This window comes from Anomaloglossus baeobatrachus, chromosome 10, assembly GCF_048569485.1.
Source record: "Anomaloglossus baeobatrachus isolate aAnoBae1 chromosome 10, aAnoBae1.hap1, whole genome shotgun sequence".
NCBI lineage: Eukaryota > Metazoa > Chordata > Amphibia > Anura > Aromobatidae > Anomaloglossus > Anomaloglossus baeobatrachus.
In genome coordinates this window covers 171201251-171228905 of record NC_134362.1, presented here as the reverse complement: position 1 = coordinate 171228905, position 27655 = coordinate 171201251, and the positions used below count along the sequence as shown (strand labels likewise).

At 49.1% G+C, this 27655-nt stretch overlaps 1 protein-coding gene across 1 annotated transcript in view; it reads right to left on the bottom strand.

Moving 5' to 3' along the window:
• Window positions 1-27013, bottom strand: part of GAN (gigaxonin) — a 97921-nt gene extending 70908 nt beyond the window's left edge. The window contains exons 1-3 of the mRNA XM_075325431.1: window positions 25607-27013; window positions 868-982; window positions 432-751 (exon numbers count right to left, since the gene is read on the bottom strand). Of these exons, the coding sequence (XP_075181546.1) occupies window positions 432-751; window positions 868-982; window positions 25607-25782 (611 nt within the window). The 5' untranslated portion in view covers window positions 25783-27013. The remainder of the gene's footprint in view (window positions 1-431; window positions 752-867; window positions 983-25606) is intronic.
• Window positions 27014-27655: the final 642 nt, after the last annotated feature.

Sequence of the window (27655 nt, the reverse complement as noted above, 5' to 3'; positions counted from 1 at the left end):
TTCCTATAGCAACCACTGACAGTTGCTATTAATAGCCTGTAGCTCCCACCTCTATTCAGTATAATGGAGGCAGGATTTTTGAAGAGTAACTGTAAAGCGCGGGGTTAAATTTTCCCGCCCAAACGTAGTCTATGAAATTCCCTGGGTCACAGGAAGCGTCTGTACAAAATTTCGTGATTGTAAATGCGACGGTGCGGATTCCTTTAGCGGACACACACACACACACACACACACACACACACACACACACACACACTCAGCTTTATATATTAGATAAAAAAAACATAAAAAAATTCAAGTGTGACTTCAGCCTAACGAAAACCTCCTTAAAGGGGTTGCTAAAATTAAAAAAAAAAAAACAAAAAACAAAAAACGCCAGTCCCCGAAGAGTTCCACTGACCTTCCGCACTTCGATGTCATGGGAGATCCACCTGAGAACGGCCTCAAATACGTATTTTTCGTTGCCCACGTTCAGCTTCTCCAGAGACAGGACCTCTTTCAGTTTGGTTGGACCAAGTTCTAAGAATTCCTCGGTGCTGCTGACGTCTCTGAAGTGGGTCTCCAGGTACTCTGTGGCCAGATGATACACGTGGTTTAGACAATAGTGCAGCGCAAAATCTCGGATGCCGATGCAGTTTTCGGCCGTGATGCAGCCCTCCAGGAACTCGCAGCACAAAGTCTTCAGATCGGTGAGGAGCAGGAGATCGGCGGCCTGCACCACGTCCTGGATCGTTTCTTCACTCAGTCGGATCTACAGCGCGAGAAGAGACGACAAGTTTATATATATATCGCAAGACTTAAATTGGGAACCTGGTGTCTAAGAATTGAGAAGTAGCAGAAATTTCAAATTCGGAAGCAGCACAATACCTGTCCGCTGAATATGTAGTCAAGAATTTCCTTTATGATGGTCACGGATATTCCTTCCATATCAATCCTGTAGGGGGAGCCGTCATACTTTGGTGGGTTATAGCTCAGCTTTGCTCTGCAATGAAAATAAAAAGGTATTGGTTAACGGCAGACAGAAAAAGAATAGTTTACTGTTTTGATACCTGCTTATTAGTGATGAGTGAGCACTACCATGCTCGCGTGCTCGGTACTCGTAACTAGTGATGAGCGGGCACTACCATGCTCGGGTACTCGTAACTAGCAGTTGGATGCTCAGATGGGTGCAACTAGAGTACAGAGTATAATGGAAGTTGAGCATGGTAGTGCTCGCTCATCACTAGTTACGAGTACTGAGCCCCCGAGCATGGTAGTGCCCGCTCATCACTAGTTACGAGTACAGAGCACCCGAGCATGGTAGTGCTCGCTCATCACTAGTTACGAGTACTGAGCCCCCGAGCATGGTAGTGCCCGCTCATCACTAGTTACTAGTACTGAGCACCTGAGCATGGTAGTGCCCGCTCACCACTAGTTACGAGTACAGAGAACCTGAGCATGGTAGTGCCTGCTCATCACTAGTTACGAGTACAGAGAACCTGAGCATGGTAGTGCTCGCTCATCACTAGTTACGAGTACTGAGCCCCCGAGCATGGTAGTGCCCGCTCATCACTAGTTACGATTACAGAGAACCTGAGCATGGTAGTGCCCGCTCATCACTAGTTACGATTACAGAGAACCTGAGCATGGTAGTGCCCGCTCATCACTAGTTACGAGTACTGAGCCCCCGAGCATGGTAGTGCCCGCTCATCACTAGTTACGAGTACTGAGCACCTGAGCATGGTAGTGCTCGCTCATCACTAGTTACGAGTACTGAGCCCCCGAGCATGGTAGTGCTCGCTAATCACTAGTTACTAGTACTGAGCACCTGAGCATGGTAGTGCCCCCTCATCACTAGTTACGAGTACAGAGAACCTGAGCATGGTAGTGCCCGCTCATCACTAGTTACGAGTACAGAGAACCTGAGCATGGTAGTGCCCGCTCATCACTAGTTATTCTCAAACTTCATAGATGGGCATTATTGAATAGAGCTTGTAAAAGAAAGCACTTTTCCAATTTACTGGTTGATAAAATCTTCAGCCGTTCTTGAAAGAATAAGACTTCTTGTTCCTTTTGTGTACATATCATTGCCTAGCAGACGACCACTGCTGCCATCCTACTTGTAGGCACTGCGCTAAGGCTTGCCGGGATTAGGAGACAACAGTGTGCTCCAGCGATCCTTGCCTGCTTCAAAACAGTGCCAATAAAAACCAGCTTGTAAGCACTGAGCATGTATAGCATTGGTGGTCGGTCTCCAAGGTAATGGGCTGTAAACAAAAGGAAAAAAAAGGGAATTTTGTTTACTTACCGTAAATTCCTTTTCTTCTAGCTCCTATTGGGAGACCCAGACAATTGGGTGTATAGCTTCTGCCTCTGGAGGCCACACAAAGTATTACACTTTAAAAAGTGTAACCCCTCCCCTCTGCCTATACACCCTCCCGTGGACCACGGGCTCCTCAGTTTTGGTGCAAAAGCAGGAAGGAGAAAACTTATAAATTGGTCTAGGGTAAATTCAATCCGAAGGATGTTCGGAGAACTGAAGACCATGAACCATAAGAACAAATCAACATCAACAACATGTGTACACAAAAGAACAACCAGCCCGAAGGGAACAGGGGCGGGTGCTGGGTCTCCCAATAGGAGCTAGAAGAAAGAAGGGAATTTTGTTACTTACCGTAAATTCCTTTTCTTCTAGCTCTTATTGGGAGACCCAGACGATTGGTGTATAGCACTGCCTCCGGAGGCCACACAAAGCAATTACACTAAAAAGTGTAAGGCCCCTCCCCTTCTGGCTATACACCCCCAGTGGGATCACTGGCTCACCAGTTTTAGTGCAAAAGCAAGAAGGAGGAAAGCCAATAACTGGTTTAAACAAATTCTCTCCGAGTAACATCGGAGAACTGAAAACCGTTCAACATGAACAACATGTGTACCCGCAAACAAACCAAAAATCCCGAAGGACAACAGGGCGGGTGCTGGGTCTCCCAATAAGAGCTAGAAGAAAAGGAATTTACGGTAAGTAACAAAATTCCCTTCTTCTTCGGCGCTCTATTGGGAGACCCAGACGATTGGGACGTCCAAAAGCTGTCCCTGGGTGGGTAAAGAAATACCTCATGTTAGAGCTGCAAGACAGCCCTCCCCTACGGGGAGGCAACTGCCGCCTGCAGGACTCTTCTACCTAGGCTGGCGTCCGCCGAAGCATAGGTATGCACCTGATAATGTTTGGTGAAAGTGTGCAGACTCGACCAGGTAGCTGCCTGGCACACCTGTTGAGCCGTAGCCTGGTGTCGTAATGCCCAGGATGCACCCACGGCTCTGGTAGAATGGGCCTTCAGCCCTGATGGAACCGGAAGCCCAGCAGAACGGTAGGCTTCAAGAATTGGTTCTTTGATCCATCGAGCCAGGGTGGCCTTAGAAGCCTGCGACCCTTTGCGCTTACCAGCGACAAGGACAAAGAGTGCATCCGAACGGCGCAAGGGCGCCGTGCGGGAAATGTAGATTCTGAGTGCTCTCACCAGATCTAACAAATGTAAATCCTTCTCATACCGATGAACTGCATGAGGACAAAACGAAGGCAAAGAGATATCCTGATTAAGATGAAAAGAGGATACCACCTTCGGGAGAAACTCCTGAATGGGGCGCAGCACCACCTTGTCCTGGTGGAAGACCAGGAAGGGAGCCTTGGATGATAGTGCTGCCAGCTCAGACACTCTCCGAAGAGATGTGATCGCTACCAGAAAAGCCACTTTCTGTGATAGTCTAGAAAGTGAAACCTCCCTCAGAGGCTCGAAGGGCGGCTTCTGGAGGGCAACTAGTACCCTGTTCAGATCCCATGGATCTAACGGCCGCTTGTACGGGGGTACGATATGGCAAACCCCCTGTAGGAACGTGCGCACCTTAGGAAGGCGTGCCAAACGCCTCTGAAAAAAGACGGATAGTGCCGAGACCTGACCTTTAAGGGAGCCGAGCGACAAACCTTTTTCTAACCCAGATTGCAGGAAAGAAAGAAAGGTAGGCAATGCAAATGGCCAGGGAGACACTCCCTGAGCAGAGGACCAGGATAAGAATATCCTCCACGTTCTGTGGTAGATCTTAGCGGACGTGGGCTTCCTAGCCTGTCTCATGGTGGCAACGACCCCTTGGGACAATCCTGAAGACGCTAGGATCCAGGACTCAATGGCCACACAGTCAGGTTCAGGGCCGCAGAATTCCGATGGAAAAACGGCCCTTGGGACAGTAAGTCTGGTCGGTCTGGGAGTGCCCACGGTTGGCCGACCGTGAGCTGCCACAGATCCGGATACCACACCCTCCTCGGCCAGTCTGGGGCGACAAGTATGACGCGGCTGCAATCGGATCTGATCTTGCGTAGCACTCTGGGCAAGAGTGCCAGAGGTGGAAACACATAAGGGAGCCGGAACTGCGACCAATCTTGCACTAGGGCGTCTGCCGCCAGAGCTCTGTGATCGCGAGACCGTGCCATGAAGGTTGGGACCTTGTTGTTGTGCCGTGACGCCATGAGGTCGACGTCCGGCACCCCCCAGCGGCGACAGATTTCCTGAAACACGTCTGGGTGAAGGGACCATTCCCCTGCGTCCATGCCCTGGCGACTGAGGAAGTCTGCTTCCCAGTTTTCTACGCCGGGGATGTGAACTGCGGATATGGTGGAGGCTGTGGCTTCCACCCACATCAGAATCCGCCGGACTTCCTGGAAGGCTTGCCGACTGCGTGTCCCCCCTTGGTGGTTGATGTATGCCACCGCTGTGGAGTTGTCCGACTGAATTCGGATCTGCCTTCCTTCCAGCCACTGCTGGAAGGCTAGTAGGGCAAGATACACTGCTCTGATTTCCAGAACATTGATCTGAAGGGTGGACTCCTGCTGAGTCCACGTACCCTGAGCCCTGTGGTGGAGAAAGACTGCTCCCCACCCTGACAGACTCGCGTCTGTCGTGACCACCGCCCAAGACGGTGGTAGGAAGGATCTTCCCTGTGATAATGAGGTGGGAAGAAGCCACCACTGCAGAGAGTCTTTGGCCGTCTGGGAAAGGGAGACTTTCCTGTCCAGGGATGTTGACTTCCCGTCCCATTGGCGGAGAATGTCCCATTGAAGTGGACGCAGATGAAACTGCGCAAACGGAACCGCCTCTATTGCCGCCACCATCTTCCCGAGGAAGTGCATGAGGCGTCTTAAGGAGTGCGACTGACTTTGAAGGAGAGCCTGCACCCCAGTCTGTAGAGACCGCTGCTTGTCCAGCGGAAGCTTCACTATCGCTGAGAGAGTATGAAACTCCATGCCAAGATACGTTAGTGATTGGGTCGGTGACAGATTTGACTTTGGGAAGTTGATGATCCACCCGAACGCCTGGAGAGTCTCCAGTGCAACACTCAGGCTGAGTTGGCATGCCTCTTGAGAGGGTGCCTTGACCAGTAGATCGTCCAAGTAAGGGATCACAGAGTGTCCGTGAGAGTGCAAGACTGCTACCACTGCCGCCATGATCTTGGTGAACACCCGAGGGGCTGTCGCCAGACCAAATGGCAGAGCTACGAACTGAAGATGGTCGTCTCCTATCACGAAGCGTAGAAAGCGCTGGTGCTCTGTAGCAATCGGCACGTGGAGATAAGCATCTTTGATGTCTATTGATGCTAGGAAATCTCCTTGAGACATTGAGGCAATGACTGAGCGGAGGGATTCCATCCGGAACCGCCTGGCGTTCACATGCTTGTTGAGCAGTTTTAGGTCCAGAACAGGACGGAAGGAGCCGTCCTTTTTTGGAACCACAAAGAGATTGGAGTAAAATCCTCGCCCCCGTTCCTGAGGGGGGACAGGGATCACGACTCCTTCTGCTCTTAGAGAGTCCACCGCCTGCAGCAGGGCATCTGCTCGGTTGGGGTGTGGGGAGGTTCTGAAGAACCGAAGTGGAGGCCGAGAACTGAACTCGATTCTGTACCCGCGAGACAAAATGTCTGTTACCCACCGGTCTTTGACCTGTGACAGCCAAATGTCGCAAAAGCGGGAGAGCCTGCCACCGACCGAGGATGCGGAGGGAGGAGGCCGAAAGTCATGAGGTAGCCGCTTTGGAAGCGGTTCCTCCATTTGCTTTCCTGGGGCGTGAGTGAGCCCGCCAGGAATCTGAGCTCCCTTGTTCTTTCTGAGTCCTTTTGGACGAGGAGAATTGGGCCTTGCCCGAGCCTCGAAAGGACCGAAACCTCGACTGCCACTTTTTCTGTTGAGGTTTACTTGCTCTGGGCTGTGGTAAGGAAGAGTCCTTACCCTTGGACTGTTTTATGATTTCAGCCAATGGCTCACCAAACAGTCTGTCTCTAGATAATGGCAAGCTGGTTAAGCATTTTTTGGAACCAGCATCTGCTTTCCAGTCCTTTAACCACAAGGCTCTGCGCAAAACCACAGAATTGGCGGACGCCATAGCGGTACGGCTCGTAGATTCTAGTACAGCATTGATAGCATAGGTCGCAAACGCAGACATTTGCGAAGTTAGGGACGCCACTTGCGGCACTGCTGGATGTATGATAGCATCCACCTGTGCTAAACCAGCTGAAATAGCTTGGAGTGCCCACACGGCCGCGAATGCTGGAGCAAACGACGCGCCGATAGCTTCATAGACAGATTTCAACCAAAGGTCCATCTGTCTGTCGTTGGCATCTTTAAGTGAAGCGCCATCCTCTACTGCGACTATGGATCTAGCCGCAAGCTTGGAAATTGGGGGATCCACCTTTGGACACTGGGTCCAGCGTTTGGCCACCTCAGAGGGAAAAGGATAACGGGTATCCTTAGAACGTTTAGAGAAACGCTTGTCTGGATGAGCGTCTTGTTTCTGGATCGATTCTCTGAAGTCAGAGTGGTCCAAAAAAGCACTTAATTTACGCTTGGGATACAGGAAATGGAACTTCTCCTGCTGTGCAGCTGCCTCCTCTGCAGAAGGGGCTGGGGGAGAAATATCCAACAGTCTATTAATTGCCGATATAAGGTCATTAACCATGGCGTCACCATCAGGGGCATCCAGATTGAGAGGGGCCTCAGGATTAGAATCCTGATCACCGTCCTCAGTCTCATCACAGAGAGACTCTTCTCGCTGAGACCCTGAGCAGTGTGATGACGTGGAGGGTCTTTCCCAGCGAGCTCGCTTAGGCTGCCTGGGACTGTCATCTGAGTCAGAGACTTCAGCCTGTGATGCTTGAGACCCCCTTGAAGTACGGATTAGTTCCAACTGAGGGGGACCGGAGAGCATAGACACAGCAGTGTCCATGGTCTGAGTAACTGGCCTGGACTGCAAGGTCTCCAGGATTTTTGTCATAGTCACAGACATTTTATCAGCAAAAACTGCAAAGTCTGTCCCCGTCACCGGGGCAGGGTTCACAGGCGTCTCTGCCTGGGCCACTACCACCATAGGCTCTGGCTGACGAAGTGCCACTGGGACTGAACATTGCACACAATGTGAGTCATTGGAGCCTGCCGGTAGATCAGCCCCACATGCAGTACAAACAGTGTACACAGCCTGTGCCTTGGCACCCTTGCGTTTTGCGGATGACATGTTGCTGCCTCCTCAGAGCAGTACAGGGTGTCCAGCCAAGAAGCGACCTTACAGTGCAACTATATATATATATATGGTACCAAGAAAAAAGTACACTAATATAACACTGAGGCACTAGTGGGGCCAGCACTAAAGTGCAGCTTACCGCCCGCTTAGGAGCGGGTGTGTGGTCGCCGAAATCCCTTTAGTCTGGGTCTCCCAGAGCCTGCTGCCTTTCCCCAGCCAGACCGCATGTGTAATGGCTGCCGGCGTCCTTGTGGAGAGGGGGGGCGGGCCCTGGGCGTATACAGACGAAGAGCGGGAAGCCTGCTTCCCACTGTGCCTAGTGAGAGGGCTGGAGCATGTAAATAAAGCTCCAGCCCTCGGCGCTGCCAATTGAGCAGCGTCTCTCCCCTACCCTGATTGACAGGGTGGGGGCGGGAACGAAGCGGCGCTAGGCCGCAGAAGCCGGGGGCTAAAGTTAGAAGCGCCGCCGTAAAAGCGCGGTCGGCGCAAAGTCCCCGGCGCACCACAAGTCGCAGCTGCGCCGCCGCTCCAGTAGCGGTCGGCGCAGTAGTTCCCAACATGTAACGTCACTCAGCAAAGCTGCAGTGACCTAACCCCAGCGCACAGCGCTACTGTCCCCGGCGCACTATAACGCTCAGCAAGCCTTGAGAGTGTCCGTGCCTGCCGGGGACACAGAGTACCTGAAAGTTGCAGGGCCTTGTCCCTGAACGGCACTCCCGCTCCAAATCCAGCAGGTTCTCTGGGTCTGTGGATGGAGCCCGGCCTCAGGGCTTGGGGGCCGGCAAGATCCCACTTCCACAGAGCCCTCCAGGGGATGTGGAAGGAAAACAGCATGTGGGCTCCAGCCTCTGTACCAGCAATAGGTACCTCAACCTTACAAGCACCACCGCGGGTGAGAAGGGAGCATGCTGGGGGCCCCATATGGGCCCTCTTTTCTTCCATCCGATATAGCCAGCAGCTACTGCTGACTACAAACAGTGGAGCTATGCGTGGATGTCTGACCTCCTTCGCACAAAGCAGAAAACTGGTGAGCCAGTGATCCCACTGGGGGTGTATAGCCAGAAGGGGAGGGGCCTTACACTTTTTAGTGTAATTGCTTTGTGTGGCCTCCGGAGGCAGTGCTATACACCAATCGTCTGGGTCTCCCAATAGAGCGCCGAAGAAAGGAATTTACGGTAAGTAAACAAAATTCCCTTCTTTGTCGCTCCATTGGGAGACCCAGACAATTGGGACGTCCAGAAGCAGTCCCTGGGTGGGTAAAAGAATACCTCAATCGAAAGAGCCGAAAAACGGCCCCCTCTTACAGGTGGGCAACCGCCGCCTGAAGGACTCGCCTACCTAGACTGGCGTCTGCCGACGCATAGGTATGCACTTAATAGTGCTTCGTGAAAGTGTGCAGACTAGACCAGGTAGCTGCCTGACACACCTGCTGAGCCGTCGCCCGGTGCCGCAAAGCCCAGGACGCACCTACGGCTCTGGTAGAATGGGCTTTCAGCCCCAAAGGAAGCGGAAGCCCAGAAGAACGGTAGGCCTCAAGAATCGGTTCCTTGATCCACCGAGCCACGGTTGACTTGGAGGCCTGAGAGCCCTTACGCTGGCCAGCGACAAGGACAAAGAGCGCATCTGAACGGCGCAGGGGCGCCGTGCGAGACACGTAGATCCGGAGTGCTCTCACTAGATCCAAAGAGTGCAAATCCTTTTCACACTGGTGAATTGGATTAGGGCAAAATGAAGGCAAGGAGATATCCTGATTTAGATGAAAAGGGGATACCACCTTAGGGAGAAATTCCGGGACCGGACGGAGAACCACCTTATCCTGGTGAAAAACCAGGAAGGGAGCTTTGCATGACAACGCTGCAAGCTCAGACACTCTCCGAACAAACGTGACTGCCACTAGGAAGGCCACCTTCTGCGAAAGACGGGAGAGAGATACCTCCCGCAGTGGCTCAAAAGGCGGCTTTTGAAGCGCCGTCAGGACCCTGTTAAGGTCCCAAGGTTCCAACGGATGTTTGTAAGGTGGAACTATGTGGCAGACCCCCTGCAGGAACGTGCGGACCTGCGGAAGCCTGGCTAGACATAGTTACATAGTTACATAGTTACTTAGGTTGAAAAAAGATCTAGGTCCATCTAGTTCACCCTTCCTCCACCAGTTCTACATTTAGTCACTAAGTCATTTATAACCAACAATGTTTTGTGTACTGAGGAAATCATCCAGCCCTGATATAAAAGCTGTTCTAGTATCTGCCATTACTACCTCTTGTGGTCGGCATTCCACAGTCTGACTGCTCTAACTGTAAAGAACCCTTTCCTATTTAGGTGTCGGAATCGCTTTTCTTCCACTCGCAGTGAGTGCCCCCTGGTCCTTAGTATTGTTTTCGGAAGAAATAAGTCATGTGCCAGTCCTTTATATTGACCACACATGTATTTATACATATAAATGAGATCTCCTCTGAGACGTCTTTTTTCTAAGCTAAACATATCTAACTTTTTCAACCTGTCATCATATGGGAGGCCTTCCATTCCTTGTAATAGTCTAGTTGCCCGCCTTTGAACTGACTCTAACTTCTGAATGTCCTTTTTAAAATGTGGAGCCCAAAACTGGATCCCGTATTCCAGATGTGGCCTTACAAGTGATTTATAGAGGGGTAACAATACGTTGGGATCACGGGATCTAATCTCTCTTTTTATACACCCTAAAATCTTGTTTGCTTTAGCAGCTGCTGCTTGACATTGAGTGCTGCTGCTCAGCTTATTTGTAATGAGAATACCCAAGTCCTTCTCCTGTTCTGTAGTCCCGAGTTTACTTCCATTTAATGTATACGCAGCTATAGGATTACTCCGTCCTAGGTGCATTACTTTACATTTATCAACATTAAATCTCATTTGCCAAGTATCTGCCCATTCTGACATCTTATCCAGATCTTTTTGTAATATTGTACAATCCAGGTCAGTTTTTAATATCCTACATAGTTTGGTGTCATCGGCAAAGACTGACACTGTACTATCAATCCCATCCACAAGGTCATTAATAAAGAGAGTAAAAAAAATTGGTCCTAGCACAGATCCCTGCGGCACCCCACTGCTGACTATAGCCCATTTACAGAATGTAGCATTTATGACTACTCTTTGTTTCCTATCTTTTAGCCAATTCCTTACCCAGTTGCATATTGTGTCCCCTAGTCCTTGCTTCTGGAGCTTTAGTATAAGGCTATTATGTGGTACAGTATCAAATGCCTTTGCAAAGTCCAAATAAATCACATCAGCTGCATTACCAATATCCAGGTTTGCACTTACCCCCTCATAGAACCCCAACAGGTTGGTTAGACACGACTTATCTTTCATGAATCCATGCTGTTTGTCAGTTATCGTATTATTTTCTGCAATATATTTTTGCATGTCATCCCTTAAAATGCCCTCAAAAACTTTGCATACTACTGATGTCAGGCTTACTGGACGGTAGTTGCCTGGATCTACCCTCTTACCTTTCTTAAATATCGGTACCACATCAGCAATCCTCCAATCCTGAGGCAACAACCCTGTTACAAGTGAGTCTAAAAAGATGAGATACAGCGGTCTGTCGATTACGGAGCTCAATTCCCTCAATATTCGTGGATGAATGCCATCTGGCCCTGGGGATTTGTCAATGTTTAATTTACTCAGACGTAGGCGTACTTCATCTTGTGTTAAATTAATTATATCGGGTGGTGGACTTTGATTTTTCACTTGTTGAATGATCCCTGGTACAGTCAGTTCCTTGGTGAATACAGATGAGAAATGCCTATTTAATATCTCAGTCTTTTGTTTGTCCTCTATAACTAACTTGTTATTATATTTTAAGGGTCCGATACTATCCTTTGTTTTCCTTTTGGCATTAATGTATTTATAAAAGATTTTGGGATTTATTTTAATGTCATTGGCGATTTTTGTTTCAGTAGCTAGTTTTGCTTGTTTGATTTCTTTTTTGCATTTCCTTTTGATATCTTTATACTCATGAAATGCTATTTCTGTATTCTCAGCCTTTAAGATTTTAAACGCCCTTTGTTTTTGTTTTATTATACTTTGTACAGTCTTATTTATCCATAGTGGTTTCTTTTTATTCCTGGACATTTTATTACCAGAGGGTATACGTTTTTTACAGGACTCTAGTAGTATATCCTTAAACTTTCCCCATTTCTGTTCAGTATCCCCAGTTACCATGACTCTGTCCCAATCTACACATTTAAGCTCTTCCCTTAATTTGTTGAAATCAGCTTTCCTAAAATTCCAGGTTTTAGCATTCCCCCTTTGAAATGTTCTATTGAATATTATGTCGAAGCTTACCATATTATGATCGCTGGTGCCCAAGTGCTCCCGGACCTGTAGATCTGAAATTGTATCCGGTCTATTTGACAGGACCAGATCTAGCAAATTATCTCCCCTGGTCGGTTCACTTACCATCTGAGAGAGGAAATGGTCTTGAATGGTAGATAAGAACTTACAGCTTTTAGCAGAACCAGAAGATTCTATGTCCCACTGTATGTCTGGATAGTTGAAAAACCCCCATAATAAGAACCCGATTATTATTATTAGCTGCCTTTTCAATTTGTTCCAGCATTTCACCCTCTATTTGTTCAGGTATGTTAGGAGGCTTATAGCAAACTCCAATTAGCATTTTTCCATTATTCCCCTCCCCATGTACATTTACCCATACTGACTCTACATTGTTGCAGTTCCCCTCAATGTCATCATACAACACAGGTTTTAGGTTAGATTTGATAAATATACACACCCCACCACCTTTTTGGCCTTTCCTGTCCTTCCTAAATGTACTATAACCCTGTATGTTTGTCACCCAGTCATGGCTTTCATCCAGCCAGGTTTCCGTAATGCCCACCACATCATAATCCATGGTTAACATAAGAGTCTCCAATTCATTCATTTTGTTTGCAAGACTTATTGCATTTGCCAGTAGACATTTAATCCTATTAACACCTTTATTACTCCTAGCCTCCCTACGTTCCTTGTATGTCCCATCCCCCCTAATCCTTCATTGACCCCTACCGTCTCCCTGTCTCTATCTGCTCTATCTATCCCCTTATTTGCTCCACTACCCTCCCTCCCCCCGATCCTAGTTTAAAAGCTCCTCCATCCGTCTGACCATTTTCTCCCCCAGCACAGCTGCACCTTCCCCATTGAGGTGCAGCCCGTCCCTACCGTAGAGCCTGTAGCCGACTGAGAAGTCGGCCCAGTTCTCCATGAACCCGAACCCTTCCTTCCTGCACCAATTTCTAAGCCACATATTTATCTCCCTAAGCTCCCGCTGTCTTTCTAGTGACGCTCGTGGCACCGGTAGTATTTCTGCTTCCGCTTTTGAAAAAACACGGAGAGCACTGACACTTGGCCCTTGATAGAGCAGAGTGACAAACCCTTGTCCACTCCAGATTGAAGGAACGAAAGGAATGTGGGTAAGGCAAACGGCCATGGAGAAAAACCGTTAGCAGTGCACCAGGACAGGAAGATTTGCCAAGACCTATAATAGATCTTGGCGGACGTTGGCTTCCTGGCCTGTCTCATGGTGGCAATGACATCCTGAGATAACCCTGAAGACGCTAGGAGCCAGGACTCAATGGCCACACAGTCAGGTTGAGGGCCACAGAATTCAGATGGAAAAACGGACCTTGTGACAGCAAGTCTGGGCGGTCTGGAAGTGCCCACGGTTGACCCACCGTGAGATGCCACAGATCCGGATACCACGACCGCCTCGGCCAGTCTGGAGCGACGAGAATGGCGCGACGGCAGTCGGACCTGATCTTGCGTAGTACTCTGGGCAGCATTGCCAGAGGGGGAAACACATACGGCAGTCAGAACTGCGACCAATCCTGCACTAACGCGTCCGCCGCCAGAGCTCTGTGATCCTGAGACCGTGCCATGAAGGCCGGGACCTTGTTGTTGTGCCGTGACGCCATGAGATCGACGTCCGGCGTTCCCCAGCGGCGACAGATCTCCCGAAACACGTCTGGGTGCAGAGACCATTCCCCCGCGTCCATGCCCTGACGACTGAGAAAATCTGCTTCCCAGTTTTCTACGCCCGGGATGTGAACTGCGGAGATGGTGGAGCCTGTGTCTTCCACCCACTGCAGAATCCGCCGGACTTCCTGGAAGGCCATACGACTGCGAGTGCCGCCTTGGTGATTGATGTAGGTGACGGCAGTGGCGTTGTCAGACTGGATTCGGATCTGCCTGCCCTCCAGCCACCGATGGAAAGCCAATAGGGCTAGATATACTGCCCTTATCTCCAGAATATTGATCTGAAGGGAAGATTCTATCGGAGTCCAGGTTCCTTGAGCCCTGTGGTGGAGAAAAACCGCTCCCCAACCTGACAGGCTCGCGTCCGTGGTGACCACAGCCCAGGTTGGGGGTAGGAATGATCTTCCTCCCTACAGAGATGTGGGTAGGAGCCACCACTGAAGTGATGTTTTGGTCGCGAGGGAAAGAGAGACGTTCTTGTCGAGGGAAGCCGCACTCTTGTCCCATTTGCGGAGAATATCCCATTGGAGTGGCCGTAGATGAAATTGTGCAAACGGTACTGCCTCCATAGCTGCCACCATCTTCCCCAGGAAGTGCATGAGGCGCCTTAGGGGGTGTGTGACTCCGAAGGAGTGATTGCACCCCTGCCTGCAGAGAAAGCCGTTTGTCCCGCGGTAGCTTGACTAACGCTGGCTGTGTGTGAAACTCCATCCCAAGGTAAGTCAGTGATTGGGTTGGTGTCAACTTGGATTTCGGGAAGTTGATGATCCACCCGAACTGCTGGAGAGTCGCCAGAGCGACGGTAAGGCTTTGTTGACACGCCACCCGAGAAGGGGCCCTGACTAGGAGATCGTCCAAGTAGGGGATCACCGAGTGGCCCTGAGAGTGTAAGACCACCACGACGGATGCCATGACTTTGGTGAAAACCCGTGGGGCTGTCGCCAGGCCGAAGGGCAATGCGACAAACTAGAGGTGTTCGTCCCCGATGGCGAAACGCAGGAAACGTTGATGTTTGGGTGCGATCGGCACATGGAGATAAGCATCCTTGAGGTCGATGGATGCCAGGAAGTCTCCTTGTGACAACGAGGCGATGACTGAGCGGAGAGATTCCATCCGAAACCGTCTGGTTCTCACATGTCTGTTGAGTAGCTTGAGGTCCAGAACGGGACGGAATGACCCGTCCTTTTTGGGCACCACGAACAAGTTGGAGTAAAAACCGCGACCCCGTTCCTGAGGGGAACGGGGATCACAACACCTTCTGACTTCAGAGCGTCCACTGCCTGAAAAAGTGCATCGGCCTGAGCGGGGGGTGGGGAGGTTCTGAAGAAACGAGCCGCAGGACGTGAGCTGAACTCTATCCTGTAACCCTGAGACAGAATGTCTCTCACCCATCGGTCTTGAACATATGGCCACCAGGCGTCTCCAAAGCGGGAGAGCCTGCCACCGACCGAGGATGCGGCTAGGGGAGGCTGAGAGTCATGAGGAGGCCATCTTGGAGGCAGTGCCTCCTGCGGCCTTTTGGGGGCGTGACTTGGACCGCCACGCATAGGAGTTCCTCTGGCCTTTCTCCGGCCGGTTGGACGAGGGGGATTGTGGCTTGGCGGAGGGACGAAAGGACCGAAACCTTGATTGTATTTTTCGTTGCGGAGGCTTCTTAGGTCTGGACTGGGGTAAGGAGGATTCCTTTCCCTTGGATTCCTTAATAATCTCATCCAATCGCTCGCCAAATAAACGGTCGCCAGAAAAAGGCAGACCAGTTAAGAACCTTTTGGAAGCAGAGTCTGCTTTCCATTCGCGCAGCCACATGGCCCTGCGGACTGCCACGGAGTTAGCGGATGCTACAGCCGTTCGGCTAGCGGAGTCCAGGACGGCGTTCATGGCGTAGGACGAAAAGGCAGACGCCTGGGAAGTCAAAGACGAAACATGCGGGGCAGAATTCCGTGTGACAGCATTAATCTCAGCCAGACAAGCAGAGTTCGCTTGGAGAGCCCACACAGCGGCAAAGGCCGGGGCGAAAGACGCGCCCGTGGCCTCATAGATGGACTTCACCAAGAGCTCTGTCTGTCTGTCAGTGGCATCCTTCAGGGATGAGCCATCTGCAACAGACACAACGGATCTAGCAGCCAATTTGGAGACTGGCGGATCCACCTTGGGAGAGTGAGACCAGCCCTTAACAACTTCAGATGGAAAGGGATAACGCGTGTCAGTGTGACGCTTAGCAAAGCGCTTGTCCGGGACCACTCTGGGCTTCTGGACAGCATCTCTGAAGTTAGAGTGATCAAAAAACGTATTTCGCGTACGTTTGGGGAACCGAAACTGGTGTTTCTCCTGCTGCGAAGCCAACTCCTCCACAGGAGGAGGCGGGGTAGAGAGATCCAACACCTGGTTGATGGATGAGATAAGATCATTTACTAAGGCATCCCCCTCAGGTGTATCAAGGTTAAGGGCGAAGTCAGGGTCAGAGCCCTGAGCTCCCACATCCGCCTCGTCTTCCTGAGAGTCCTCCGAGCAGCGTGAGGAAGACGGGGAAGAGTCCCAGCGGGACCGCTTTGCCGGTCTGGGACTGCGGTCCGGGCAGGAGTCCTCCGCCTGAGACCTAGGGGCCAACCTGGGAGCGCGCTGCGGCGCAGACCGAGAGGGGCCTGGAGGAGACAAGCTAACAGGAACCGGGGCCTGTGAAGGGACCGGTCTGGATTGCAATGCCTCCAGGAGCCTAGAAGACCATTTGTCCAAAGACTGTGCCATGGATTGAGAAAGGGACAGAGAGTTTCTCAGCAAAAGAGGCCAATCCCTGTGACTCTGTCCCTGCATGTTCAGGGGGAGCAGGGGGGTCTACCTGAGCCGAGGGGCCCACCAGTGCCCGAGGCTCCGGCTGAGCAAGCGTGGCAGGAGTTGAACACTGCTCACAGTGAGGGTACGTGGATCCCGCAGGCAACATAGCCCCACAAGAGGTACAGGCCGCGAAAAAAACCTGCGCCTTAGTAGCTTTGCTCCTTGTGGACGACATGCTGTTGTCTCCTAGGAGAGTGACCAACTGAGGGTATATAGGGACCAAGGTATACGGACTGACCGAACAGATATATATATATATATATCTATTGAATAAACATATATAAACACACACACATATATATATATATATATATATATATATATATATATATATATATATATATATATATATATATATATATATATATATATATATATATATATATATATATATATATAAACACACATATATATATATATATATATATCTCTATATCTATACCGGCACCCCAGGGGGGCCAGCACCGGGTGGCCGGTGTGGCTTACCGACCGCTAACGAGCGGAGTGTGTCCTCCAGATTCCCTGCCTTGGATCCCCCGGAGCTGCTGAGCTGTTCACTGAGAAGCATCCACCGGCAAAATGCCAGAAAATGGCCGCCGGAGCTCTCAGGGGAGGAGTGGAGCCGAGGGCGGCGCCAGCCAAGAGCGGGAATCTGGGGTCCCCACAGTGGTCAGTGAGGGGGGAGGAAGACATGCAGGATGCTCCAGCACTCACCTCCAACGTCATGCCGGAGAACCCGCCCTTACCCCTGACAGGCAGGCCCGGGGGCGGGATTTTTGTGACTAGGCCCCGGTGAAGCCGGGGACTAAATTTGAGGCCGCGGCCGACAAGCAGGCACGGTCGGCGCGGAAGTCCACCGGCCTTCTGAGTTCTAAAAGTACCGCGGCTCCCGGGAAGAAGGTGCGCTCTCTGTACGATCCCCGACAGGGATACAGAGTACCTTTAAGTTGCAGGGCCCGGTCCCTGGGGTTGAAGAGGCTCCGGTCCGGCAGGTTCCCTCAGGGGCTGCGGATGGAGCACGGTCCCAGTAAATGGAAGACCGCTCAGGATCCCACTTCTCCCAGAGCCGCTCAGGGATGGTGAAGGAGACGGCATGTGGCTCCAGCCTCTGTACCCGCAATGGGTACCTCAACCTTAACAACACCGCCGACATAGTGGGATGAGAAGGGAACATGCCGGGGACCCCGTGGGGGTCCTCTTTTCTTCCAACCGACATAAAAAGTCTGAGAATTCATGAGTGGATGTGTGCCTCCTTCAACACAAAGCATAAAACTGAGGAGCCCGTGGTCCATGGGAGGGTGTATAGGCAGAGGGGAGGGGTTACACTTTTTAACGTGTAATACTTTGTGTGGCCTCCAGAGGCAGAAGCTATACACCCAATTGTCAAAAACAATTGTCTGGGTCTCCCAATGGAGCGACAAAGAAAAAAGTGTTAATATCTCAAGAACAGCTGAAAATGTTTTTAAGCAGTAAACTGCAAAATTGCTTGGAGCGTCTCTGCCTGTAGCTCCTCATTTCTCTTCCCCTCCACATAGAATCTTATCGGCACCAACTGTCATCTCCTCTCTCAGTAATGTATCCTCCCTGAGTACAGATTATACCAGGGAACTTAGAATTGTGAGAGTGACTGACCAATCCTGGAGAAGAATAACAGAGACTTTTCTCAGAAGATATCTTACAAAGTTGTTTGTTTTCCCACGTCCTATTGATACACCGTATTTTTGGGACTATAAGACACACTTTTTTCCCCAAAAGCTTGAGAAGAAAGTAGGGGGTGCGTCTTATAGTTCGGATGTACATGCCTGTGGAGGGGAGTGGTGATGGAAGACACTGTCACAAGGAGGAAGAGCTAGCACTAACAATGTGCCTGCTAATAAAGTACATGAATATTCACTGGTCCCCAGGCCCAGAATCCCGCCCCCCTCTCGGCAATGAAGGTAGCGCCTAGAGGTGGGCGGGATTATGGGAGTGGGGAGCAGTGAATATTCATTCTCTTTAATAGCAGGCACGCTGATCACCCCAGCCACCAGCTTCCTGAATCAGATAGGCAATCACATACGCCTGTTATTAAAGATAATGAATATTCACTGCTCCCTACCCTCATAACTCCTTGCATGCCAAGCAGTGAACATTCTAGCAGCTGATGTCGGCGTGTAACTGTGTGTGCATGGTAATGACTTTATGCGCGGTGCTGCTTACGCATTGAAGTCATTTGTAGGAATCAGAAAAGGACAATGTGCACCGGAGGAGTAGAGGAATGGCGAGTATACTTGTTAATTTTTTTATGTGAGCGGCGTGATGGGAGGCATATACACTAAGATTGGGATCATATGTACCAAGACGAGATACAGAATAAGAGCCATATATACCAGGATGGGACCAAAGATTAGACCCATATATACCAGGATGGGAGGCATATACACCAGGCTGAGGGCCATATACACCAGGATGGGGATCATATTGACCAAGATGGGTCCAGGATGCGGGCCACATACACAAGGATGGGGATCATATTGACCAAGATGGGTCCAGGATGCGGGCCACATACACAAGGATGCGGGCCACATACACAAGGATGAAGAAGATATATACCAGGATGTGGGCCATATACACCAGAATGAGGATCATTTCTACCAGTATGGGGCCAGAACGAGAGCCATATATACCAGGATGAGGGCCATACACAGCAGGATAGAGATTATATATACCAGGATGGGACAAGGATGGGAAACATATATACCAGAATAGAGGACAAATACACCAGTAAGTGGGACACACAAACCTGGAAGGGGTCCAGGATTAGCGTGGAATTGGGGGACATTATCCCCATAACAGTGTCAGCAGAAGATCTCTCCATAACAGTGAGTCACGACCCAATTTTTTGCTTCAAATTTTTATTTTTGTCCTCTAAATCCTAGGTGCACCTCATGGTCTGGCGAGTCTTATTTGAAAAACACGGTATAACATGTATAACAAACCTAAGGTTACGCTTTAAAAGGTGGCTTTGCTTCCTGTACCTGGTAATCTGTGTCCAGTTTTATTTCTGTGCACTAGCTGCACATATTCAACATTGCAAAAAGGGCATCTAAGGTCAGATCACTGACAGGAAGAGTTGTCATAAGCACCAGGGAGCTGCCAGCACCGGATAGTGTCACTGTTAGCAATGCAGCAAGACACGGGCCTGCCGGGGAAGCTCTTTATTCTGTCCAGCCCATGTTTAGCCCGGGTATATGACATAAACAAAGACTTGGCAGCGCCGCAGAGAAATGCATTAAACTAAACAATTGTTGGTATCTGTCCAAGGATGACTCCAAGACGCGGAGCAAAGCAAAATGTAAGATCGAAATCAGCGGACTAAGAATATATCCGCAGTCTCTGCTTGCTTTTGTGGTCAATGGTAATCCTGTGGATATGAGATGGGACAAGCCCCTAAAAATTTTTTTTGGGGGAGGGGGGGGGGGTTAGTGAACATATACCGAAAGTATGAGAAATTATGATGACAACTTGGGTTGGATTCGTCATGGAAAATGGCAGATAAATTATCAGTTTTCTTTTGTCGCCGTGCTCCACCTTGGATTAGGAGATCTGAGGCCGGGGTGTTGCCCGTGTGCTTATTTCTACAGCCCTGGGAGAGGAGTTCTAGGGATAAACACACGCCCAATTGTGTGTGACGTATACATTATGAGGACGTTTTCACACACAGCATTTTTTTGGGGGGGAAAACGCGACTACTGTGTTTTGCCACAAGTAGGAAGGAGCCCATCCCACCTTCCAGGAGTCCATCCCACCTTCCGGGAGTCCATCCCACCTTCCGGGAGTCCATCCCACCTTCCGGGAGTCCATCCCACCTTCCGGGAGTCCATCCCACCTTCCGGTAGTCCATCCCACCTTCCGGGAGTCCATCCCACCTTCCGGGAGTCCATCCCACCTTCCGGGAGTCCATCCCACCTTCCGGGAGTCCATCCCACCTTCCGGGAGTCCATCCCACCTTCCGGGAGTCCATCCGTCCTTTCGGCATATTTCATATTCCTATTAATTGGATATAAATCTGCAGTGGCATTTAAAGGGAACCTGTCACCAGTTTTTTCATTATTGAAACAAAAGTGTCCCCTTCTGCAGCTCCTGGGCTGCTTTCTATGAAGGTGCACCTTGTTCCTGACCCCCCTTACAGACCCCAAAAAGAACTTTATAAACTCTCACTGTTTCCTATGCAAATGACCTGCGTCAGCCAGATGGGCGGGTTCTATTTTGGCTCCTGTCCCCCTCCTGCTGCTGTTCGCAGTCCCCCAGTCATGATTGACATGGATGCCGCCGCCGCCGTCATCATCCACGCTGCTGGTGAAGTCTTGCGCAGTCGCAGTTCGCTGTGCCCCCATCACGGGCCTGAGCAGAAAACTGTTTCCCTTGTGCGCGTCGGTGATGTGTTTGCGCAGGCGCGAGATTATGTGCGGCGCTATGCATGACCTCAACAGCATCATCCTCTTACCCACCCATAATCTCGCTCCTGCGCAAATACATCACCGACACGCACAAGGGAAACAGTCTTCTGCTCAGGTCTGCGATAGGGGCACAGCGAACTGCGCCTGCGCAAGACTTCGCCAGCAGCGTGGATGATGACGGCGTCATCCATGTCAATCATGACAGGAGGACGGCGAACAGCGGCAGGAGGGTGGACAGGAGCCGAAATAGAGCCCGCCCATCTGGCCAAAACATGTCAGTCGCATAGGAAATGGTGAGAGTTTATAAAGTTCTTTGACTTTTGGAACGTCGGACTGACTGACGCCTACTGGAACGTCGGACTGACTGACGCCTCCTGGAACGTCGGACTGACTGACGCCTCCTGGAACGTCGGACTGACTGACTCCTCCTGGAACGTCGGACTGACTGACTCCTCCTGGAACGTCGGACTGACTGACTCCTCCTGGAACGTCGGACTGACTGACGCCTCCTGGAACGTCGGACTGACTGACGCCTCCTGGAACGTCGGACTGACTGACGCCTCCTGGAACGTCGGACTGACTGACGCCTCCTGGAACGTCGGACTGACTGACGCCTCCTGGAACGTCGGACTGACTGACGCCTCCTGGAACGTCGGACTGACTGACGCCTCCTGGAACGTCGGACTGACTGACGCCTCCTGGAACGTCGGACTGACGCCTCCTGGAATGTTGGACTGACTTTTGTTTTAATAGTGAAAAAACTGGTGACAGGATCCCTTTAAAAAGAAGAGAAAAATCTATTAAAAAAAAAAAGGTGTGAAATCATTGCCAAGAAGCTGATATACCGGTATAACAAAAAACATCCAGTGCGAGCAATCAGAAGGACAAGGTTCCTCTGCTCCGAGACCCTCTCCAAGTAGGGGGCTTCCATCTCCAGGGCTCAGAGCTTTCCATGACCGAGGAATCTAATGCACAGAAATAAGTCATGGAACTGGGCGAAATAAGGGACAAAAGTTCTAATAGTCACATCAGGGTTAATGTGGATTCTGGAGACCTGGCATGCAGGAGCCGCACCCTGCCGGGACGAGGCGTCTGTAATTGCTATGGATGGAGATCTGAAAACAGTCATTACTTGGTGCCGTGAATGATTTCATAAAGGAAAGAAGATTTCTGCGTCTGTAAAGTCATCGCACCTCCTGATACTGACATACCGTGCATTTCATTATAGACAGGGGGAGCCAGCACTGCCTGTGAATGGCATGCAACAAATAAAAAGTGTAATATTCACAAATTCATTCCTACTGTACTATAATGCAAAATGAGATTTTTAGCAAACAATTGATCAATAATTTGAGCCACCCCTGCCACGTCACCGCAAATCTCAATAGGGGGATCCTACTCTATATTGTATAATTTACCATTGTGCCATACAGCCTCTTAAATATTTTAATAAGCAGAACCATATAAAAGCAAGACATATACCTGTGACCTCTCAGGTTCTGACATTCTGCTTTTGTATGTGTCCTTTGCTGCACATGCTGGGACCTGGGTTGCCTTTATTTGCAGTTATCGGTCATTGCAACATAGGAGTGGTTCTGAGATGTCACAGGTATATATGTGTTGCTTTTATATGGCTCTGCTTATTAAAATATTTAAGAGGCCGTATGGCACAATGGTAAATTATATAACAGAGTAGGACCCCCCCTATTGAGATTTGCCGAGACGTGGCAGGGGTGGCTCAAATTATTGATCAATTGTTAGCTAAAAATCTCATTTTGCATTATAGTGCAGTATAGCACTTTTCTAGGGCACGGCAACAAAGGAACGGCACAAGTTTATCTTTTTACAATGTAGAGTTCTTGACTCCATCTGCCTTATGAAACTGACACATAAGTAAAGCATGTATTGCAAAAAGTAACAACTCAACAGAACAGACGACTCCTGGCAATGAAGGAGCATCTGTAACATCAGGGTGTAAAGGCTTGGAATTGGAGACAGCTTTGCTGTGCGGCCTGGGGCTGGCCCTGCGGGGCACACTCACGGGAGCCTCCCTTTTTTTGAATACTTGCAACGTCAGCCACTTTTACTCACTGGCTTAAGTTAACCACTTCACGGTCACGCAGATTATATACGCGGGATTACTCAGACTCTGCACTAGATGAGTCACAGGATAGGGTGGAACCGAAAAGTCACTTTTGTGCTGCATCATTAACCACTTACTTGCCTGCAGAAAATGTCGGCTCTAATAAGAGGTGCATATTAGTGCAGATTAAAGTGACTTTTCTGGTTATAACCAATGTCAATTCTGTAGCTAAAAATCTGCAGCCTCATTAAGATTTACAGAACCATCGCTGCTTAAAGGGGTTGGAAAAACATGTCAGATATCATGCCACCCTCACCATAGGTTATGTCTGTGCCCCAATGAAGAGAATTCAGCTGAGCTGCAGTACCACAAACAACCTAAGGTCAGGGGTGGCGCTGTTTAGCCATGTTTTCCTAATCATTACTATTTACATGTGTCGGAATTTGCAGAAAAATCTGAATCCCTCAAATATAAACGGTGTTTCTGCAAGCCAATCTGGGGAGATTATTGGTGCTGCTGCTAAAAATAATAGCTCTGCCCCCCCCCCCCCCCCAAAAAAAAACAATATTAAAATAAAATAAATAAAAAATAAAAATCGGGGATTAACCCAACGGAGTGACAAGCGCTGAAAGGCAGTTTCTTTACTCCATAGTTTGCTAAATGTTCCCAACACTGCACTCCTAACGTAAAAAATGGACTTCATGCGAGGGGGTACCCCCCAAAAATGACCCAAAAAGGATGGGCTGCTTCATCATGACAACGCGCTGCCCACACAGCGTTAAAAATCAACCAGTTTTTGGCAAAAAAAATGGCATGACAATGGCTCCTCGACCGCCTTACTCGCCCGACCTGGCCCCCCTGCAACTTCTCTTTCCCAAGTAATAAGAAAAACCTAAAAGGGAAAGTTTTTAGGACATAGAGGAGGTTAAGAAAAAAAAATAGCTGGAGGCACTACAAAATGTCCATATAATTTAAAGGGGATGAATATTTATCTTGAATAAAAATGTTTTAAATAAGTAATATACTTTTTTTGGGGTGCCCCTTCATACTTGACCCACACCGACCTCCCTCAGCCCCATTACTTGGGATTGATGGTGATCACGACCCCATTGAGAGCTGTAAATGTGGTGCCGTTTATCTACACTGTGCACAGACAGTCGAATTAGATTTTTGTTGTTTATTTCAGGCCTTGTCGATCCCACAGTGGTAGCGCTGGATCCCATTATAGTGGGTGGAGATTAGCTGCCATGATGTCTCCCATACACAGCACACAGATATGAGGGATTACTGCTCTCCTGTGTCTAAGTAGCTTAATCTCAGAAGCGGTATGACAAGGTGGTCCAAAAGTAGGTGGACAGTATGTGTAATAGGGTTATCAAACATGCTGTAAAGTGAAACTGAAATTCAGTTGCCCTTAGCAGCCAATCAGATTCCACTTTTCATTCTTCACAGACTCTTTGGAAAATGAAAGGTGGAATCTGATTGGTTGCTAAGGGCAACTGAGTCAGTTTCACTTTACACCATGTTTGATAACCCTACTACACATACTGTCCACCTACTTTTGGACCACCCTGTATATAAGTATTGAGCAGTGTGGCTGTTAATCCAGCACTGGGATGAAAAATAAATAACACTGAAAGGTAGAATCTTAAAGGGAACCTGTCAGGTGCAATATACACCCAGAACCATGAGCAGTTCTGGGTACATATTGATAGTCCCAGCCTATAGTAGCACAGTATATACTATAGTAAAGTATAGTAGCTCTGACGCTGCGTATTCATTAGCATGTTAGCTCACCCACAGGGTGGCCAGGGGGCATAACGCCCTATGGACTAGTCCCCTCGCTCACTAGCATACGATAGATCTTTAGAAATACTTTTTCTAAAGCTCTCTATCTATACTAGTGTATACAGGGACGGTTAGGCAGGGATTAGCAATATACACCCAGAACTGCTCGTGGTACTAGGCGCATATGAACCAGACAGGTTCCCTTTAAGTTCCCTTGATTAGTTTTTGGGAACACAGGCATAAGTGCGTAAAACAAAAGAAAACATCTACTTTCTTGGGGGGGAATTGGGAACTTTTTGGATGACTGCAACCGACCATATTGGATTAATCTTACTGAGCATATTCCTAAATGCTAGAAAGCAGCACTACCTGTGCCTATTATTTTTTTTTAGCTTCCCTCTCCATAGACTTTAATGGGCAGCTGTAACCTGATCTCCCAATCAGCTGGTAAGCCTTCTTGCTTTGACCAAGAAGGAATTTAGTATTCTGAGTCACAGAATATTTCTAAAAGATAAAAATCAAATCTTTATTTTTATATAGCGCTAACATATTCCGCAGCGCTTTACATACATCAGGAACACTGTCCCCATTGGGGCTCACAATCTAGAGTCCCTATCTGTATGTCTTTGGAGTGTGGGAGGAAACCGGAGAACCCGGAGGAAACCCACGCAAACACGGGGAGAACATACAAACTCCTTGCAGATGATGTCCTTGGTGGGATTTGAACCTAGGACCCCAGCTGCAAGGCTGCAGTGCTAACCACTGAGCCACCACAAGACTGCAGTGCTAACCACTGAGCCACCGTGCCGCCCGATACATTATATGCACTGGTATTACTAATCTATTTAAAGTTTGTGACCACGTAATGATGGAAGGCAGTGGACAACGGTACTACTACCCCCAATATCACAGAGACAATGATTTACCTGATATAGGGGCTTGCAGCTGCCAAAATATTCTTCTGCACTGGGATCTCCTGCTCCTCGACCACCAGGACGGCATCGCAGAAGTCAGATTCTTCCCGGAAACAGCTCAGAGCCCGGAGAAGTTTAATGGCATGCTGGGGATCTGACACCACAGTCATAGAATTTGTCTCAGACATTTTTGGGCAACAGAAAGGAGGAGGAGGAGGAGGAGGGTGCGGAGAGTGGGGTAATCTCTAATAGAGCTACAGTAAATAATACACAGCCCTACAGTGTCGCCGGCTTCATTCACCAGATCTAGATCAGCAGAGATCTAGAAGATGATGATACTGGCAAGAATGGTGTGTAACGATCCTATATTGGGGGAGGAATGGAGACTATCAGCTATACTGGAATGATAGGAGGGCATACATTATAGAGGATAGGAACGCATAGGGCAATGTATATACTATACACAAGGTCTATGGAGCTGATCTAAGGCTGCAGGTGATGGGACCATGCAATATGCATGGAGTGTAACCCTGCACTGTGCACGGAGGGCTAGAAGAGGAACAACGGCTGGATTACATGGAAGTAATGCTATATAGAGGGTATACAGGGGTGATGGAGGATAGGATACCGGTATAGAAAAGATACTCTGGGGTAATGGTATGTAGAGGGTATAGAGGGGTGATGCTATATAGAAAGGCTATATAGGGCTGCAGTAATGCTGTGTATAGAGGGTATACAGGGGGGATGGAGGATAGGAATGCGGGTATAGAAAAGATACTCAGGCAATGGTCTGTAGAGGGTATATAGGGGTAATGCTATATAAAAAGGATATATAGAGCTGCAGGGCCAGTATATAAAAGGTATACAGGGGTAATGTGATTTACAGTATATATGGAGGGTATATAGGGCTGTAGTAATAGTATAGAGAGGGTATACAGGTATAATGCTATATAGAGAGTATATAGGACTGCAGTAATGTGTATATAGAGGGTATACAGGGGTAATGCTATATATAGAGGGAATACATGGATAATCCCATATACAGAGGGTATTCTGGGGTAATGCTATAGAGGTTATACAGGGATAATTCTATATATAGAGGGTATATATGGGTAATGCTATATATAGAGAATATTCTGGGGTAATGCTATAGAGGTTATACAGGGATAATTCTATATATAGAGGGTATATATGGGTAATGCTATATATAGAGAATATTCTGGGGTAATGCTATAGAGGGTATATAGGGCTGCAGTATATAGAGAGTATTCTGCAGTAATGCTATAGACAGAGGTTATATAGGGATAATGCTGTATATAGAGGGTATATAGGGCTGCAGTAGCAGTATATAGAGGTTATATAGGGATAATGCTGTATATAGAGGGTATATAGGGCTGCAGTAGCAGTATATAGAGGTTATATAGGGATAATGCTGTATATAGAGGGTATATAGGGCTGCAGTAGCAGTATATAGAGGTTATATAGGGATAATGCTGTATATAGAGGGTATATAGGGCTGCAGTAATGCTGTGTATAGAGGGTATACAGGGCTACAAGGCTGTTGTTATATCCGAGCTCTGCCTCAGCCGCAGCACACTGACCCCCGCACACTGCCGGGCTGCACTGAGCTATCACATGGGCTCACGTACTAAGGGTCGGGGCTGAGGACCGGTTACTACGGAGTAGAGAAAAACACCGTCAGCCTCGTACGGAAAGCCTGTGCTCGGTGTACGGAAGCCGGACGTCCGCTCCTCTTCCTCCCTCGGCTGCTACTCCTGCTGCTCTGCCGGGCGCAGCCGACAGCCCTTGCTGCTGATCAGCCCGCATGACGTCATCAGAAAGCGCCCTAACCACGTGTCAAAACAAGCCTGCAAGGCGTGCAGGGCGGTCACGTGACAACCAGAGTTGTTGCGCAGGCTCCGATAAAGGGTGACCGAGTCTGACAAAAGTTTAGTTTTATTTTTGGGTCAGTTGCCCATAGCTACCGGGCACAAAAAAAAAGACTGCTCTACCTCCCAACAGTATACCTACCTACAGGCTGCCATAGTATTCAGTGCAATT